General features: G+C 34.1%; 2 protein-coding genes across 3 annotated transcripts; one reads left to right on the top strand and one right to left on the bottom strand.

Moving 5' to 3' along the window:
* Positions 1 to 2,563: 2,563 nt before the first annotated feature.
* LOC133816924 (2-oxoglutarate-dependent dioxygenase DAO-like) lies at positions 2,564 to 3,887 on the top strand. Its single transcript, XM_062249266.1, has 2 exons — positions 2,564 to 2,995; positions 3,122 to 3,887. Exons 1-2 carry the CDS (start codon positions 2,580 to 2,582, stop codon positions 3,687 to 3,689), a joined length of 984 nt encoding a protein of 327 aa, XP_062105250.1. The 5' UTR covers positions 2,564 to 2,579; the 3' UTR covers positions 3,690 to 3,887.
* Positions 3,888 to 4,048: 161 nt separating this feature from the next.
* On the bottom strand, positions 4,049 to 15,719 carry LOC133816923 (AP-2 complex subunit alpha-1-like). 2 transcript variants are annotated; one of them, XM_062249264.1, is made up of 27 exons: positions 15,308 to 15,719; positions 13,316 to 13,450; positions 12,706 to 12,831; positions 12,464 to 12,526; positions 12,289 to 12,386; positions 11,971 to 12,178; positions 11,647 to 11,718; positions 11,443 to 11,535; positions 10,730 to 10,831; positions 10,400 to 10,497; positions 9,385 to 9,466; positions 9,171 to 9,259; positions 8,960 to 9,065; positions 8,820 to 8,885; positions 8,059 to 8,165; positions 7,869 to 7,973; positions 7,667 to 7,787; positions 7,370 to 7,552; positions 6,911 to 7,147; positions 6,310 to 6,390; positions 5,992 to 6,156; positions 5,825 to 5,911; positions 5,611 to 5,736; positions 5,382 to 5,462; positions 5,218 to 5,289; positions 4,743 to 4,822; positions 4,049 to 4,665 (listed from the first exon to the last, which is right to left on the bottom strand). In XM_062249264.1, the coding sequence occupies exons 1-27, from the start codon at positions 15,437 to 15,439 to the stop codon at positions 4,512 to 4,514; spliced, it is 3,069 nt and encodes a 1,022-aa protein (XP_062105248.1). In that variant the 5' UTR covers positions 15,440 to 15,719; the 3' UTR covers positions 4,049 to 4,511. The 2 variants fall into 2 exon arrangements, with proteins under 2 accessions (XP_062105248.1, XP_062105249.1); XM_062249265.1 differs by having other exon boundaries at positions 13,316 to 13,447.
* Between the last annotated feature and the right edge of the window lie 179 nt (positions 15,720 to 15,898).

Here is a 15,898-nt window from a genome sequence, read left to right as displayed (position 1 = left end):
TGACACTATTTTGATTTATTTTGAAAAATAAAAAATATAAATTATCATTTAATAAAATATAAACATCAATCGAGTATAAAACAAACCTTACAAATTTGTATTTTCCCACTCAATAACAAATTAGTTAGCTCTTTATTAAAGAAGACAATAAGCTATACGTAAAGAAATTTCAATTTTAGTGACATTCATCGAATCGAGAATAAAAAACATTAATATCAACTTTATTTGGTGACACGACAACCTTTGATTGTCGTTTTGCAGATAGTGCAGATAGTACAGATAGAGTGAATTTTATTCTTTTAAGAAATGAAAATTATGTTTTTTTTTTAAAAAGAAAAACATATATGCTGGTGCTATTGCTATACCATCTTGTCAGATAATGTCCATTTTCTCTATTATATTTCTACTTTTTGTTGTGATTTACGTTTGTACGTAATTGCTTTTATGGGTTTGCCTTTTTCAATCTCAAATATTAATATATCACAACATAATGACCTAACTAACACTGCATATTAACTATTAACATGTATGATAAGCTAACCAAAAAGTTGAGTTTTTTTTTGGCAAAAGATTTGGAGGGTCTTAATAATACTTGATATATATATACACGAGAATTCAGGCTTCACTTTAAGTGCTACTGATGGAACTTTCAGTGTTCTTGACCTATGAATAGTTTTCGGCGCGATTTTTTTTTTATGATCGTGTATATTGCAGCTATTTAGAGCATACTACAAATTTTCAGAAAATTTAGAATAATTTACATTACCAAAAACTAAGTTCAAACATGTTGTTGCACACGTAACTAATTTTTTTTATGTACGTGGAAAGCAACATGTTTGAATCTAGTTTTCGGTACTGTAAACTATTCAAAATTTTCTGAAAATTTACAGAATGCTCTAAAAAGCGACAATATACACGGTCATAAAAAAAATCGCGTCGAAAAATGTTCACATGTCGAGAAACATTGAGAGCCCCACCGATAGGGCTTAAAGTGAAGTCCTTATAGAAAAATTGTATTATATATATATGGATAAATAACATTTTGGACATTGTTTTTGAATAGTTTGTTTTGTTAAATGACAATTAAGATCTTGATGTTTTACAAAATATAATAAAATAGTACCTCATATCCAATTTTGGTTAAAAAAAATTCAAATATAATATTTCATTCTTAGCTCCTCGACCATTTTTATTATTTATCTGAACTCATCGCATCACTAGTGACCTGACAATTGATCTTATAATTGAATTTTTTTACTAAAATTAGATATAAGGTACTTTTTTGTTCAATTTTACAAAATGCAAAATCCGAATTATTATTTAACAAAATACATATCAAACAGTAATTTTTACAAAAAACAGTGTCCAAGATAGTAACATGAGTAGTTCCATGCAGACAAGTAGTTGATATATATACAAGTTTTCTTAATTCTAAACAAAGTAAGAAAGACAAGTTGTATTGCAATGTAATGTAGTGTTTTCTTATTCGACGACAACCCTTGTCACTTTGTTGACACAAAATACAGAAATAAATTCTGAAAAATAATAATTAATGGGCATGAATATTGTACAACAGTACAAAAAAATTAATCAAAAGTTTCAAGAATTGGATTTTGATTTTGTACGGTGGAGGCGTGTAATTTCATCGAACAGATGGAAAAGATATGCGTGGTGACACGTGTCATCACCCTTATCTTGTCATGAAAATAACCATAATAAGGTCAGTCAATGTTCTTGAAAAAATAAAAAAAAATCACTATGTATAAATAGTTTAATGGTTAAATTAGCTTTGCTTATTTATTTTATACAGAATAATAATTAGAGTTCGAAATTTTTGTTGAAGTGATTAATTATTCATACATACTTTTTCTTGTTTGATCCTTTTTTTCTAAGAAGTCCAGATTTAAAAATTAAAGAGAAAAATGAATCTTAAATTTTTGGACAATAAATAAACATATAGAGAAAAAAATCATTTTAATTTTTTTGTTTTTTCATATTTCTTTATTTTTTAATACATATTTATATAATAAATAATATATATATAGAATTTATAATATAGATGTTTCACTTTACGCTCTACAAGTGGCACTTTTCACTAGTCTCAACCTCTGAGGCTCAATCCGTGAATAATTTTCAGTAATATTTTTTTATGACCGTGTATATTGTAGTTATTTAGAGCATCATATAATTTTTAGAAAATTCCAAATAATTTATAATACCGAAAACTAGTGTCAAACATATTATTTTCTACGTGCATTAAAAAAAATTAATTACGCATGCAATAACATATTTAAACCTAATCTTAAGTAGTATAAACTATTCAGAATTTTCTGAAAATCGCATCGATGCTCTAAATAACTATAATATACACAATTATAAAAAAAATCACACCAGTATAAATGTCAAAAAGTCTCACCAATAAGAAGAATTAAAGTGGAGCTTCAGTACAAAAATTGTCCAATATATTTTTAATAAACTTTCTATTTTAGTACCTATAAATAGAATTTAAAATAATAATTGTTCATATGAAAGTATATAAATATGTATGTGTGTGTTCAAAGGAAATTAATAAAAGAAAAATGGAGAACGGTGACGATGAAAATGAAGTGATTAATAATATTGATACGAATAGTCATAGTGATAGTGATAGTAAGAGTACTGTTCCGGTGATTGATATGAGAGAGTTTGGAGACTTATCAGATTCAGAAAAAGCTTACGAGAAACTGAGAGAAGCTTGTGAGGAATGGGGTTGTTTCAGGATCATCAACCATGGAATCTCTCCAGCTTTGATGTCGGAGATGAAGACCGTCGTCCGGTCTCTGCTTGATCTTCCGGCGGAGATCAAGCAGAGAAATACTGACGTCATCGCCGGAAGTGGGTACATGGCGCCGTCGCCGGTGAACCCTCTATACGAAGCCTTAGGCCTCTACGATTTGGGCTCGCCGGAGGCCCTTCGCTCCTTTTTTGATCAGTTGGATGCCTCTCCTTACCAAAGGTTTTCTTTTTTCTTCACTATATCTCTATATATATATATCCATATATTATCATATAATAATTAGTGCCTTGTTATATTATCTTATCTTGACTACAAATAACATTATGATCCAAATAATTTGATCAGAGATGTAATTGAAAAGTATGCTAAAGGAGTACATGAGATGGCCATGGACATGGGAAGAAAGTTAGCAAAGAGCCTTGGTGTAAAAAGTGATCTATTCAAGGGATGGACTTGCCAATTCAGAATAAACAAGTACAATTTCAACCCACAATCAGTGGGATCTTCTGGGGTACAACTACACACAGATTCTGGTTTCTTGACTGTTCTTCAAGAAGATGAAAATGTTGGAGGACTTGAGGTCATGAACAAGAATGGTGAGTTTGTGGCTGTTGAGCCTTGCCCGGGAACTCTACTACTCAATCTTGGGGATGTTGCTAGGGCATGGAGCAATGGCAGGTTCTGCAATGTGAAGCACAGAGTACAATGCAAAGAAGCAGCAGTTAGAGTATCAATAGCTTCATTTCTTTTGGGACCAAAAGATGAAACGGTGGAAGCCCCTCAGGAGCTGGTGGATAGTGAACACCCTCGTCTCTATCTCCCTTTCAGTTATGAAGATTACAGGAGTCTCAGACTGTCCAAGAAATTGCATGCTGGTGAAGCCCTTCAACTCATACAAGCACATATTGCCTAGTGAAACCGATGAGTTTTACATGGCTTATCTCTTAATTTGCAATTTGTCAAGAATAAGAGCCTCTTTCTCCTTTCTTTAAATGGGTGTTTAGCAGAACCAACATGGTTAATAATAGTCAAAGATGTTGAGTCAATTGAATGTATCTAAAACAATCCTATCTTTGCATTTATAAAAGAAAACAGTTTTTAGGTCCCAAAATGTAGCTTAACGGGTTTGTGAACATATTGTTGGATTGTAACTTGTTCTTCTTCAGAACAAGGAGAGAGAATATGAAGAGGAAAGGTATGAGAATGAGAGAGTAATTTTTTTCTTCCTCAAATAATTCTTTTTACCTTATTTAATAGGGGTCATACCATTAATAACAAAAACAAAGATCAATACTTTTACAACTAGGCTACTTGATGCGGTATCTTACACGCTGTCAAATATCGTATTACAGAAACCAATTCACTAACTGGGGACGATTGATTAAAAATAGAATAAGAAAAGTAAACAAAACCCTCACTCACCCTTGGAAAAGAAAAAGAAAAAGAACAAGAAAACTATCTTACTTAGGCACAACTGCAATGTGCAGAAAAAGAATCTCAAAACCCCGACCAACCCCTCAAAAATCCCTTACAACACAAAGCCGACCACAATTCAATTAGCTCACCCTCGATTTCCCGACAGCCCTTGCATCAGCATCGTCTTTTTACTCGACCTCTTGACTCGAGGGGGGGATATAATGGCTGGGAAGTTCGTATAAATCAGGTTTTTTTTTTCTTTTTTTCTTTTTTCAAGTGTATAATGAACAGATTCTCACACATGTTGCATTCTTCTTCATCACAGCAAGCCAGCCAGCATAGCGCCAGGGTCTGATAATGCTGCAGCTGGCCTGGTCGGTTGAGCCGCTGGAGGTGCTGGTGGCACCTGTGGAGATGGTGCACGCTGAGCTATTGGTATGCTTACTAATTGTTCCTTGATGAACTCCTTCAACCTGCGTATCAGAAGTCAGAAAAATTTGCCCACATTGCGAAACAGAAAGTTTAGCAAGTAATCAACCCTTGTACGTACTCAAATGTCAGTGCAGGGTCTCCCGAGGCAAGTGTCATACGCAACTGAGTCCTATCAGCTGGATCTGTTTCAATTCTAACCTGGGTTGGCATAAAAAGGAGACATCAAAGACAATTACCTTTTATGTATTAAAGAAGCCAAAAATTATTGTCAGAATTATCATCAAAAGAATAGCCAGCACAAGAATTCAGAATTTGGAATTCAACTTAAAATGTCCGGTGGAAAAAAAATGTGCAGTGCAGATAGCCAGGATATTTTCTTCTAACTATACAATTTTGTTTTTGTTTGTTTGTTGTAGATTTGTTGCAGCTTAGGGATAGTTTATGATGACTTTAGTATACCACAACCAAAAACACATGACCGCAAAGATAATAATTCGTTTCAGTCACAATTTATCGACACAAACCGCTTTATTATACAGATGATTTGTATCAACCCATCATGGAAGCACTAAAAAGAAACAAGCCACCCTTACCAAACACAGCATGGCCTGCGTACTTTCTGAATAATATGTTGTGCTTGCAACGAGATTGTTTGGATTTGGATCCTAAAAACAGAAAATGTAACAGTGAGTAACTCTAATTGACTGAAATTCCTCCAAGAAGAATAAAAAAAAGAAGAAGAGAATGATATACTTACAAGCCCTGGACAAACCATTAGCCGGAAACTATTAAATAAGTTGGTCATTTCCAGAAGAGATAGTGGTCTTACGCCTCTAACCTGGATAAATAAACCGGGATATATGGTAAAAAATATCATAGCCTACTTCTCGAGCATAATATGATGGAACCAGCAGAACAGAATTTCATTTGAACAACTTTTCTAGTGGAACCTAAAAAGCAGATGTCATTATATGCTGAAAACATACCACTTCTTGTAGCTTCAAAGGTGGTCCTGAAAGTGATCTCCATTGAGGGAAAAACTCTTCTGCAGACACCATTATAGGCTGAAGGAATTTATTTAATACGGCTGGGAGACGAAGCTTGACATTGGCCTATAAAAGGAAAATTATAAGATAATCACAAATAACCTAGCTTCTGGGTAGGCAACAAAAAAGATGCAGAAGGTCAGGATGTAAGTACCATATTGTTACCAAACTTGTAGGAGAAGTCAAGAACCGCTACATCCCTGCTAGGGCGGAGATTCACAACTTCAAGAGGGCATTGTACCTATACAGCCAAATTAAAATACATGAAGAGAGAGTGACCTGCATGTCTATCAAGAACCAGATTATAATCGTAAAACATACCTGTGCCCTGGGAGGAATAGTGTCTGGTACCAATGAGAGCTCTATCTTTAAATGGGATGGAGGTAATATTACAGCCTGAACTGAAACAAGCGGAGTAGTATTCTTGTTGCCCAAGAAAAGAACGAGACGACCTTGATATAATCGCCAATCTGCTTTTATGCCAATCTAGAATACCATAACAACAATTTATGAAAAATAGGCCTTGTAAAATTATGCTAGCATGAATTATGAGGATGATCTTATCCCCCAAAATAAAAATAAAAAAGAACATTGATATATACATCATGTAGACAGTATGAAAACACTTGTAACCAAAACCTGAATATGAGGATCTTCGTAGAGAACACCACTATCTTTCAAGCACAAAGCCATAAATCTTTCAGCAGTATTTCCTATAGGCTGCAACAATGAGAAAGAAATAATCTTAAATGTTGGAGTAACACTGAAAAGGAGAAATTATCTTAAATGTTGGAGTAACCCTGAAAAGCCAGAATTCTTCTAAACAAGTATATGATGCCACAGAAGAATTATTTCTGACCAACTCTTTTAATATTAATGAAAAGATATAAAGAGCAATAGAAATAATATGTTAGTCTGATTAAGCACAAACGACATAGTATAAATGTTGTTAGTTATGGGTTGCGATCAAGAAAATGAGCCACCGGGGCATTGTCATATAAAAGCATGCAAAGAAAGAGATAGAGAGATACAAAAAAAATACACGCTGAAATCTCTACAGCAACCAAAAAATAAGTGCAAACAGAAGACTGATTAGTTGGAATTAAGGCATAGCTCAGTAATACAGTTAAAACACCAGTCCTATCAACACCATTATTCACTGCACAGGAAACAATTATGTCCACCTTATCTTTGAAAGGAAAAAATTGCCTATTAGTAGTTAAACACAGTAACCATATACCTCTACGGAACTCTGGGGATCATCAACAGGCACTATGGCCGAGGCATCCCCTGCATTATCACCTTCCAACCCAGAGACTATGTTTTGTCGAGATTCGACATTATCTGATGGAGGAGGACCTTCAATAGCCAGAGGACCCAAGAGATCACCAAGGAGATCAGCTGAAGGTGGTTCAGGGTCAACTGTAGTCAAGACCCCATTTGTCTGAGACAATCCTTGATCAGCAGAACTGACATCCTGTCATCAACTCAAATCTAAAAATCATAATCTAATTATTTATTACATATATGTGTATTATATTCTGAACTTTTAACAGAAAGAATGTGTTCACAAAAATTCCATTCAAATTCTACAGGAGAGGGAATGCCACCTATTCACATCCGTACTATGCATAAGAAACATATAATCATAAAAATTAGCTAAAAGGACAGAATAACAGGGAAAAAAGTAAAAACTGACCGTATTACTGCTCATACTAGGAACTTTTACAAGAGTAAGCTGACCGGCAAATGGAGTCCCATTTGCAGGACGTTGGTCAGTTACAACCAAAGCAGTTGACACTTGCTGCTGGGCCCGCAACTTGAGAGCACTTTGTTCAGCAGTATCAACTTCAGTATCCTCAGCCTTCCTTATCAAAGATGACTAAATACAAGAACAAAATTACATTTAGTGAAAATAATCTCCAAGAGGACTAATTAATATTGAATGGTCAGCACCAAAAAAAGCCACAAGCTTTTTCTGGAAAATTAAAACTACCTGTCTCTCAGGGAACTTGGGCATTTCAGACAATATATCCATCAGAGCTGCACCTTTTCTACTCAAGGATAGATACTCAGCAGCTCTCTGTTGTATCTCAACATCAATGCAGCTCTCGTATCTAAAAGAAACCAGGGTGTCAACAAAGCCCCTTTTACCCTACTTATTCATAATGAAAAGAAGGTTAAAGGTAAATTCTCACTTGCTCAATATTGCCCAAATCTGACTCTGTAGTTCTGGATCTGGAGGTTGAGTATGCATCAAGATCTTAGCATATGTGGAAAGAAGAATAGGTATTGTAGAAGTTCTGAAATAAAAAAAAAAAGTAATTAAGATAGCCAGAAACTAATAATTCAACTCAAAATATGAAGAAAATGGTTAAGTATCCTTACGATACAGCAGGAAGCTTCTCATGTATAATGCTAAACAATTCCTTTGGACTACACCCAGGCCGCCTGGACAAAAGGTGGCCAAATTCTCCAAGAAGATATGCACTTACCTGTTACATATTTATCAATGCCTGTTAAACTTGAGACAATTATCCTTGAAAAATTATTCTCCCCAATATTATGAAACTAAATTACATAATAGCAAATACTTGAAAAAATTTAATCATTGGAAAGAATGAATAGGACATTCAATTTTAAGTTTTGTGCACAAGCATGCATGTAATGACATTTGCCAATTTGGCCACAAGGACAAAAATGTGTAACATTGGACATCGGTCGGACTGCACAGTCTACTGACTGCAAAAGTCAGTCCCTATACCTAGAGCATTACATGAGTTGAGAATCATAACCATAAGCCTCCATATAAAAGATAATTAGTAGCAGTAAAACATTTCAGGTAATATGATCTTAGCACTGATTGCGTCTGGTTGTGTTGTAATACATCTACACTGCTTGCACAAAACTGATGGGTAATAAAATCTAACGCAAAATAAAGTAGGTGCTCTTAACTCAAACATGCTGAACAAAATCAAGGTGAATACTGTTAAAATAATGATAATAATATAGTAATACTGTATAGTTAGCTGCCATATTGAAGCTTAATGACAATTGGACATGGAAACTAAACACGCTCGAATTACATGCACATGGTATAACATATTTATGTCAATTAATTAACACCAACAAATGCAGCAAATACAAACCTTAACCATCGTCTCATGTATTGCTGGCTTGTCAAGATACTCTCTGGCTTTTATTGCTGCATATGACTGATCAAATGAACTAAAGTCAATAGCACTGAAATCAACATATATACTATCAAAAGAAGGAATGTCTGAATCACCTGTAGGTCTTCATTGTTTGTAACAAATTGCACAACTCGAAACCAAATATCATCACTCACAAAATCTCCAGCCTTGTCAATCAATTGAAGAATCACATCAACGTACCTAGGTCATATATAAAGGGAATAATGTCAATGGTGCACAATCTTAAAAAATACAAGTTGAAGCTTTCCATCTTCACAGCAAGTTTTGCAAAGACATCATGCTCACCATGAAAGATCAGGGGCAAACTTTTCTGCAAGAATAGCAGCTTTAAGGGACAATTCTTCACGCATTGCAAATTCTGCCGTGCTAAGATACTAGAAACAAACAAATGTCATTGGCATCTTATTGTTTGACTCAAGTATATATTATCTTGGAGCACTACTGTTCCATGGAAACAAAGGCCAAGTCCTAATACAATAATTGCTGAACAATTGTGTACCTGCAATAATTCTTCCACTATGTCCTTTGCATTTGAAACATCACACATACCATAAAGCAAGTCAAGGGCTCGCCTACGAATACTGAGGATAGAATATGATACCAGTATAAACTTGTTTGGCACATACATGTAAAATAATATTATTTGGGAAACACAATGTCCATAAGCAGACATTGAGCTACCCAATAAACTAAAACCACTTAAAGAGATTGATAATCTGTGATCACTCTGATTGTCAAATACATTGCCCAACATATAGTAGTAGTTCCAAGGCATACACGACTAAGATGTAGAAATCTTTTCAGTTAAAAAAAATTACTAGCTCAGTAAGTAGATCAACAAGAACTCTGCCATATTTGGTAGGAGGGATCTTGTACAGATTAACAAGATACAGGGGACCAGGAATATCGAGGATTAGAAAGATCATACGCTTTCTCAGAATTCGCACCAAAAAAATATGTTATAGTTTTAAAAAAACGGATGATAACTGTTTTTTGTAATAGGAAAGAGGACGTAAGGATTAAATATGTTTTCAAATGAACACAAACCCATTATTTTGAATTGGTATTAGGATTTCAAAGGGTACAATAAAGATTGCCCGTTTTAAGTAAATGATTTTATCATTTAAATCATCTTGATAAAAAAAAAATTGATGAACAAGTCGTTTACTTCAATAGAAATCTAATAAACTAGGTGTTTTGCTAGATCAAGAACCTGAAGTAATCATAGCCCCGTTAAGATTTCTCACTTCTTTTATAATTTGGCCTCCTAGCCCAATTGGTTATATGTTGGACATAATGTTTCTGGTGGGTCCATCCTTTCCTACATAGCTCACTACCTTAAACTCTCTGCCCTATCAAACAACATAATATTTCATTCTCGAGAGCTTAAACCCTCATCCCTCCTATTCTTTCACACTCAATCCATACTAGTTAACAAAGTTTAGGAAAAATATAAAATAAATCAGTAATAAGTAGGTACTTATATCTAATATGTAGCAGAACAATGAAATAACCTGATGTCAGGATCCTTCAATGAGGTGATAATCTGAGCTTGATGTCTTTTAATTATTTCTTGCACGTCTGTCACCATCAACATACGTGTCATATTCTCCTACATTAGAGCATTGAAAACCAAGTTATCACGCCATCAAGCAACACAGAAGCAGCCACTTGTATGTTCAAAGTCTACAGTCTAGATGATATAACTTTCAGCTCGCATCATTCAAGTACCTTGACCAAACAAAATATTAAGGCAATAACAAAAGAAAGTAAAGGGGAGGAGAAAGAGGAGGATGGATGGAAGAGGGGGGGAGGGGGGGATCACAACGGTTCAAACAACTTACCAACCCAAGATATCGAATGTTTGGTTCTCGTACAGCTATAAACTTTCCAAGCAATGCAACACACTGAGACATCATCTCTTTTTCAGCATCTAGATGCATAACCTGAAACAAGGGAATAAGCACAAAAAATGATGCACATGCTAGCTCTGAATTATAAAATTAAAAACTATAAAAAAGGAAGCAAATAACACTTGGAGGCTGCCCTAGTAGAAAACAAAGACTGAATGAATGGCAGCCTCTCAGTCTTAATCCCACATGCCTAATTAACACAAGCGATAAACTGTAGACAGAAGCTCTGCTTGTTTAAAAACTTCAGAACTTTTTTTAAAAAATCATAAGCATGAGAAAAATGTAGAGAGAGAGAGAGAGAGAGAGAGAGAGAGAGAAACATTATACCAGAGGACAATACTTCAGGTATACCATTATTTAATTATTATTCATATGTTAACGGTGTATGCATAAATAAAATGTCACTTAAAATTGTTATTTCAATTTAATTTCCAAGAAAAATGATGAAAACTATTAGTTTAGAACTTTTCAAGTTTCATCCTAATTTGAATAGCTATGAACGCAGCCTATACATATAAGGCAAAAATACATGTCCATAGCCGAAAAATAAATTCTAACAATCCATTAGAAATAAATTCAAAACAAAACAAAGTTAGAACAGCAACACAACTGCAAGAAAAAGAAAACTATGGTTTGAAACTTACAAGAGCAAGGGCTTCAAAGAGAACGGCATGCGATGCATTATTCTTGTTCACATTTTTCACAACATCAGTCCCCATCAATATCCGTTGTAAGACCTGAAAACACAAAGTTCAAATAGAATATAAAATGTCTTACAAAAAAGTCGAAATGATTTATTAAGAACCCTAGAATAACAAGAACTATGGCAAGCTCCTTGAGAAACAAACCTCAAATAATGATCTTCTCGTATTTGGATCTTCAATTGTAGGAAAATACTGAAGAGCCCTCATTGCCTTAACCTGTGATGAAGATATGCCAATGAGAATTAGAGTCAATTTGTTGTATTCATATTTTTTCATCATGGTCAATTAAAAGAATATTTATTACAAAGTAAAAACATTAACACTGCCCATCTATTTCTCAGTCACCCAAAATTAACCCCCATCATAACTCCAGGCAACAAGGGTAAGAAATGGGAAACAACCGTCAGGTTGATCAACTGTAGTGAACAATGAGCAATGAACCTGTAGAGAATAAAATAATTTACAAACCTGAAGCCAGGGAGATGGGATACCGTAGTATGTGTACTCTTGTGGAACATCCTGATTTCTAGCAAGTCGCTCAAGTATTTTAACACATTTTGGAAGACAGCTCCAGTACGCTTCATGGTTATTTGCAACAAGGGCAACAAGAAGGCTTGTTGAGGATGTCAAAACACCAAGATCACGCTCATCCAAAAGCTGAGCCATACGATCCGCCCTAAAATTAAATATTAAAGGTCCTCAAAAATGTTAGATAGGTGAAAACACAAGAAAAATATTTCGGAAATTTTCCTAGCAATAAAGTAACATAAAAAAATAAAAACATACCATCCATCTACATTGACTACATCAGGATTTTTCCTGTACAAACGCAGCAGACACAAAGCAGCTTTCTTTCTTACAAGAGGTCTGGCACTGCTAGATAGCTAAATCAAGAGTCATAGTCAATAGCCATTACTTTGTACTAAAGCTAGTCTAAACTATAGATAAATTTATATCTTACAAGTAACTTCTGCACATCAGGTGCTAATGACTCAGCAAATTCTCTTCCACCAATATTCCCAACCTACAAATATGGTACCACATGTTCAAACTTTAGGTTAATCCACAACAAATGACACAACATGAAGAAAATGGTACTAGTAAACAGTGGAAAATTGTTACCAAATTAGATATTTAAATGAAAGGTTTAAGAATCAAAACAGAAGTCATTTCAGAATAAGAACAGATTTCCTACTGACATACCATTGTCAATGCTAGACATTGGAAAGTTTCATTGCGGCCAATAATATCATTGCGCACTGTATTTATGGCTAACCTCAGAAAGTCATGGTTCTCATTTAGTAAACATGATGTCACAATGTACCCAACCTGCAGTCAGTATAGCACAGTAGAAAGTCAATAACCCAGAGATATATGGACTTAAAATAAAGGTAACATATTTAAAGTGCAAAATTAAATTTACTTAACTTAAATGTAAAAAAAAGTCCTTCTATGTACTACAAACCACTAAACATAAATTAGAAGAGAGGTAAATTCACTGTTATGGACATGAAACACAAGCACAATACTAGCACTTCTTTCTAGGCATCCATAAATCCTTATATAATTAGAAATGTTGATATCACAAGTCTAAACACTACACCAATTCAACAACCTAATCTCTCTGAGAACTGTTTAGTATCATGTGGAACATCTTAAGCTATACTCCAGACCTTGCTTGGAGCTATATTTTAATAAAGGCAACTAGCCACAAACCTACTGTAAATAAAAGATCCTACACAACAAATAATACGAACTGAAGAAATTGGAGCAAATCCAATAAATTGACATGAAAAAAAAATATATATCTTACCTGCTTCTCTGGATACTTTGGTGCAGATATTAGAGAAACAGCTTCCATGTGACCAAAATCCACATCATAACCCAACATGTAAATGTAAAGCATTTTCCAAACATACTTCTTCTTTTCATAAGGTGACAAACCCTGCTTTAATAGACAATAGATTTAACAAGATATGGTCATATGTTCATTGGTAAGCATAATGTATCCCTAAGAAGACAACTCTCCCTATGTGGCAATAATATAAAGGATGATAATTCACTCTAAACTGAATTGCAAGCACACACACCAAATGATAATATTGCGAATAAAAAATCGCATAGTATTGCTACCAAGCAAAAGATTATATGAGCAAACAAACGTTTCATTTTATTATTGTGGGAGTGCAATCTGAGTTTCAAAATTTAATACGTATATTTTTTTGATACATATACAGAAATATATAGTTTTAGATAAACAATCAGTTCAGGTACAAACATGTCTTGTTCATTTACCAAATCGAATAAAAACCAAAAGATATAATGTATCCAACATATATAGGGTGACTAATGAGGTCACAATCCAGCAGAAATTGCAAAGAAACAAAAATAAATAAATATATAAGGAAGCATAATAGAGTCATGATTGATTAACAAAACACAGCATCTATACTTACAAAGATTAACAAACCCACATACTGCTATACTATTTCCAAGAAATTCTGCAGTTTGACTATTATAATTATGTGTCTAAATTATCATGAAAATACTAGGTGTGTAACTAAATTCCTCAAGATTCAAGAAGCAATTACATAGACTACTTTGGAAAACTAAAATTGATGGTCTTGTAAAATTACCTTATTGTTACATACTCGCATAGTCCTAAACATCATATCCAGTCTTAAGAAAAAATAGGCACATTTTAAACTAAACAAGGATTTATAAATTATAACGAAACTAAAGCTAATGTGAAAAGCTTAAGCAAACAAGGATTTATAACAAAACTAAGCTTATGCGGAAAACCTAAGGAAACAAGGATTTATAACTAAAATAGGATTATGTGAAAAGCTGAAGTAAGAGAATAATAAAGAAATACATTGATCCAAAATCTCCAAGAAGAATCCTGATTTCTTTATGCTACAAGTAGATGATTGAATATATGAGCATTTAGGATGGATGAAAGGATATCTCCATCATTAATTAGATGATTACGTATCCAAGGAAGTATCAATTTGAAACCTGTTCATATTCAAACTTGATAAAGCTCTAACAAGATGGATGGATGTAGCAAGAAAAATTAGGAGCACAGATACCAACTTATCTAAGGAACAGCATGCTACAATTATAGTCGTAAGCTTGAGCCAATACTAGTGCCTTATGTGCTTCAAACTATTAAATTTTATGACAAGCCAATAAGCAACTCCTACATCTCATATGCTCTTCTAAGGAGTATTCAGTCAAATTTGCATAAACAATAATAACTAATGTCAAATTTCCCATTATCTTAAATAATATTTACTTCAAAGTTAGTGAAACAAAATGTCCCCCAACACATATATCTCTAAAGTTACCCAAAAATCGTAGCAACAAACATAGATTGTTGTCTAGACTGAGCTTGCAACTGAACAAACAGTTAAACTATGATATTTCAGTATCCATTTAGCATTGAGTTCTTATTCTCTACCTCTAATTGCAAAGTTCCCAACAAAAAATAAAAAAAGAAAACTTGAAATTAGCTTTGAATTTCCTAAGCTCGCAATCAGAATCCATAAAACTTGGCACTCATATTCATCCAACTACATATTACTATTTGGGTACCCAATCAGACATTCACTATCACTAAGTACGGCATTTATATAATCATATCCCTCCAACAAAATTGAAAATTGAAATTCAAATCCAAAAGTCACAGAATACCCAATTGAAGCTATAGATCAAAACCTCATTCACGAAAAAGCAAGAATCAACGTTCCAACACGAAAGAAAAATCGAAAAGCTAAAACCCTAACTAGTTCGTATTGCAAACCTTTTCGTTCTTGAAGCGGGTGCGGACATTGCCAAGCTCCTTATCGACCCTTAACCTCTCCTGCTCTTTGTTCTGGCAATTGCGAATGTCGCTGATGAAGACCGACAGGCCTCGCATACCGGACAAAGCCATCTCCGGTCAGATCCAGTCCCGAGACCAAGCGCTTGGATTGCCCCTTCTCCCTCTCCCGAATTCCAGATCCTCAGGCTCTCGATCTGAGACCACGGCTCAAAAGAAGGCTTAGGTATCTCGACAAAGATCAGCTTCAATTTCTTCGAACCCACGAAAATGGCAGAAGAGAATTTGAACTAGTAACAGAGAGAGAAGAGAGAGAAAGAGAAGTGTTTGTGATCTAGAGCGAGAGAGAAATGGTTTTTTTGGTGTTATTTTTCTAGAGAGAGAAAGAGAACGAAGGTAGACTGAGAACAAGAAAATTCAGAAAAATTAAATTAAAAAATAAATAAAAATAAAAATTAATTGGAAAAACGACACAAAACCAAATCCAGAGCCATCGTCCACTAGGCAAAGAGAGAGAACATTTATTTACAATTTTCTCTATTTTCCACCTAATCTTTTTTTTTTAAATAAAAA

Source organism: Humulus lupulus, chromosome 2 (assembly GCF_963169125.1).
Source record: "Humulus lupulus chromosome 2, drHumLupu1.1, whole genome shotgun sequence".
In the NCBI taxonomy this organism is placed as follows: Eukaryota; Viridiplantae; Streptophyta; class Magnoliopsida; order Rosales; family Cannabaceae; genus Humulus; species Humulus lupulus.
Note: the sequence above shows the minus strand (reverse complement) of the source record. Positions and strands in the feature narration are given on the sequence as shown.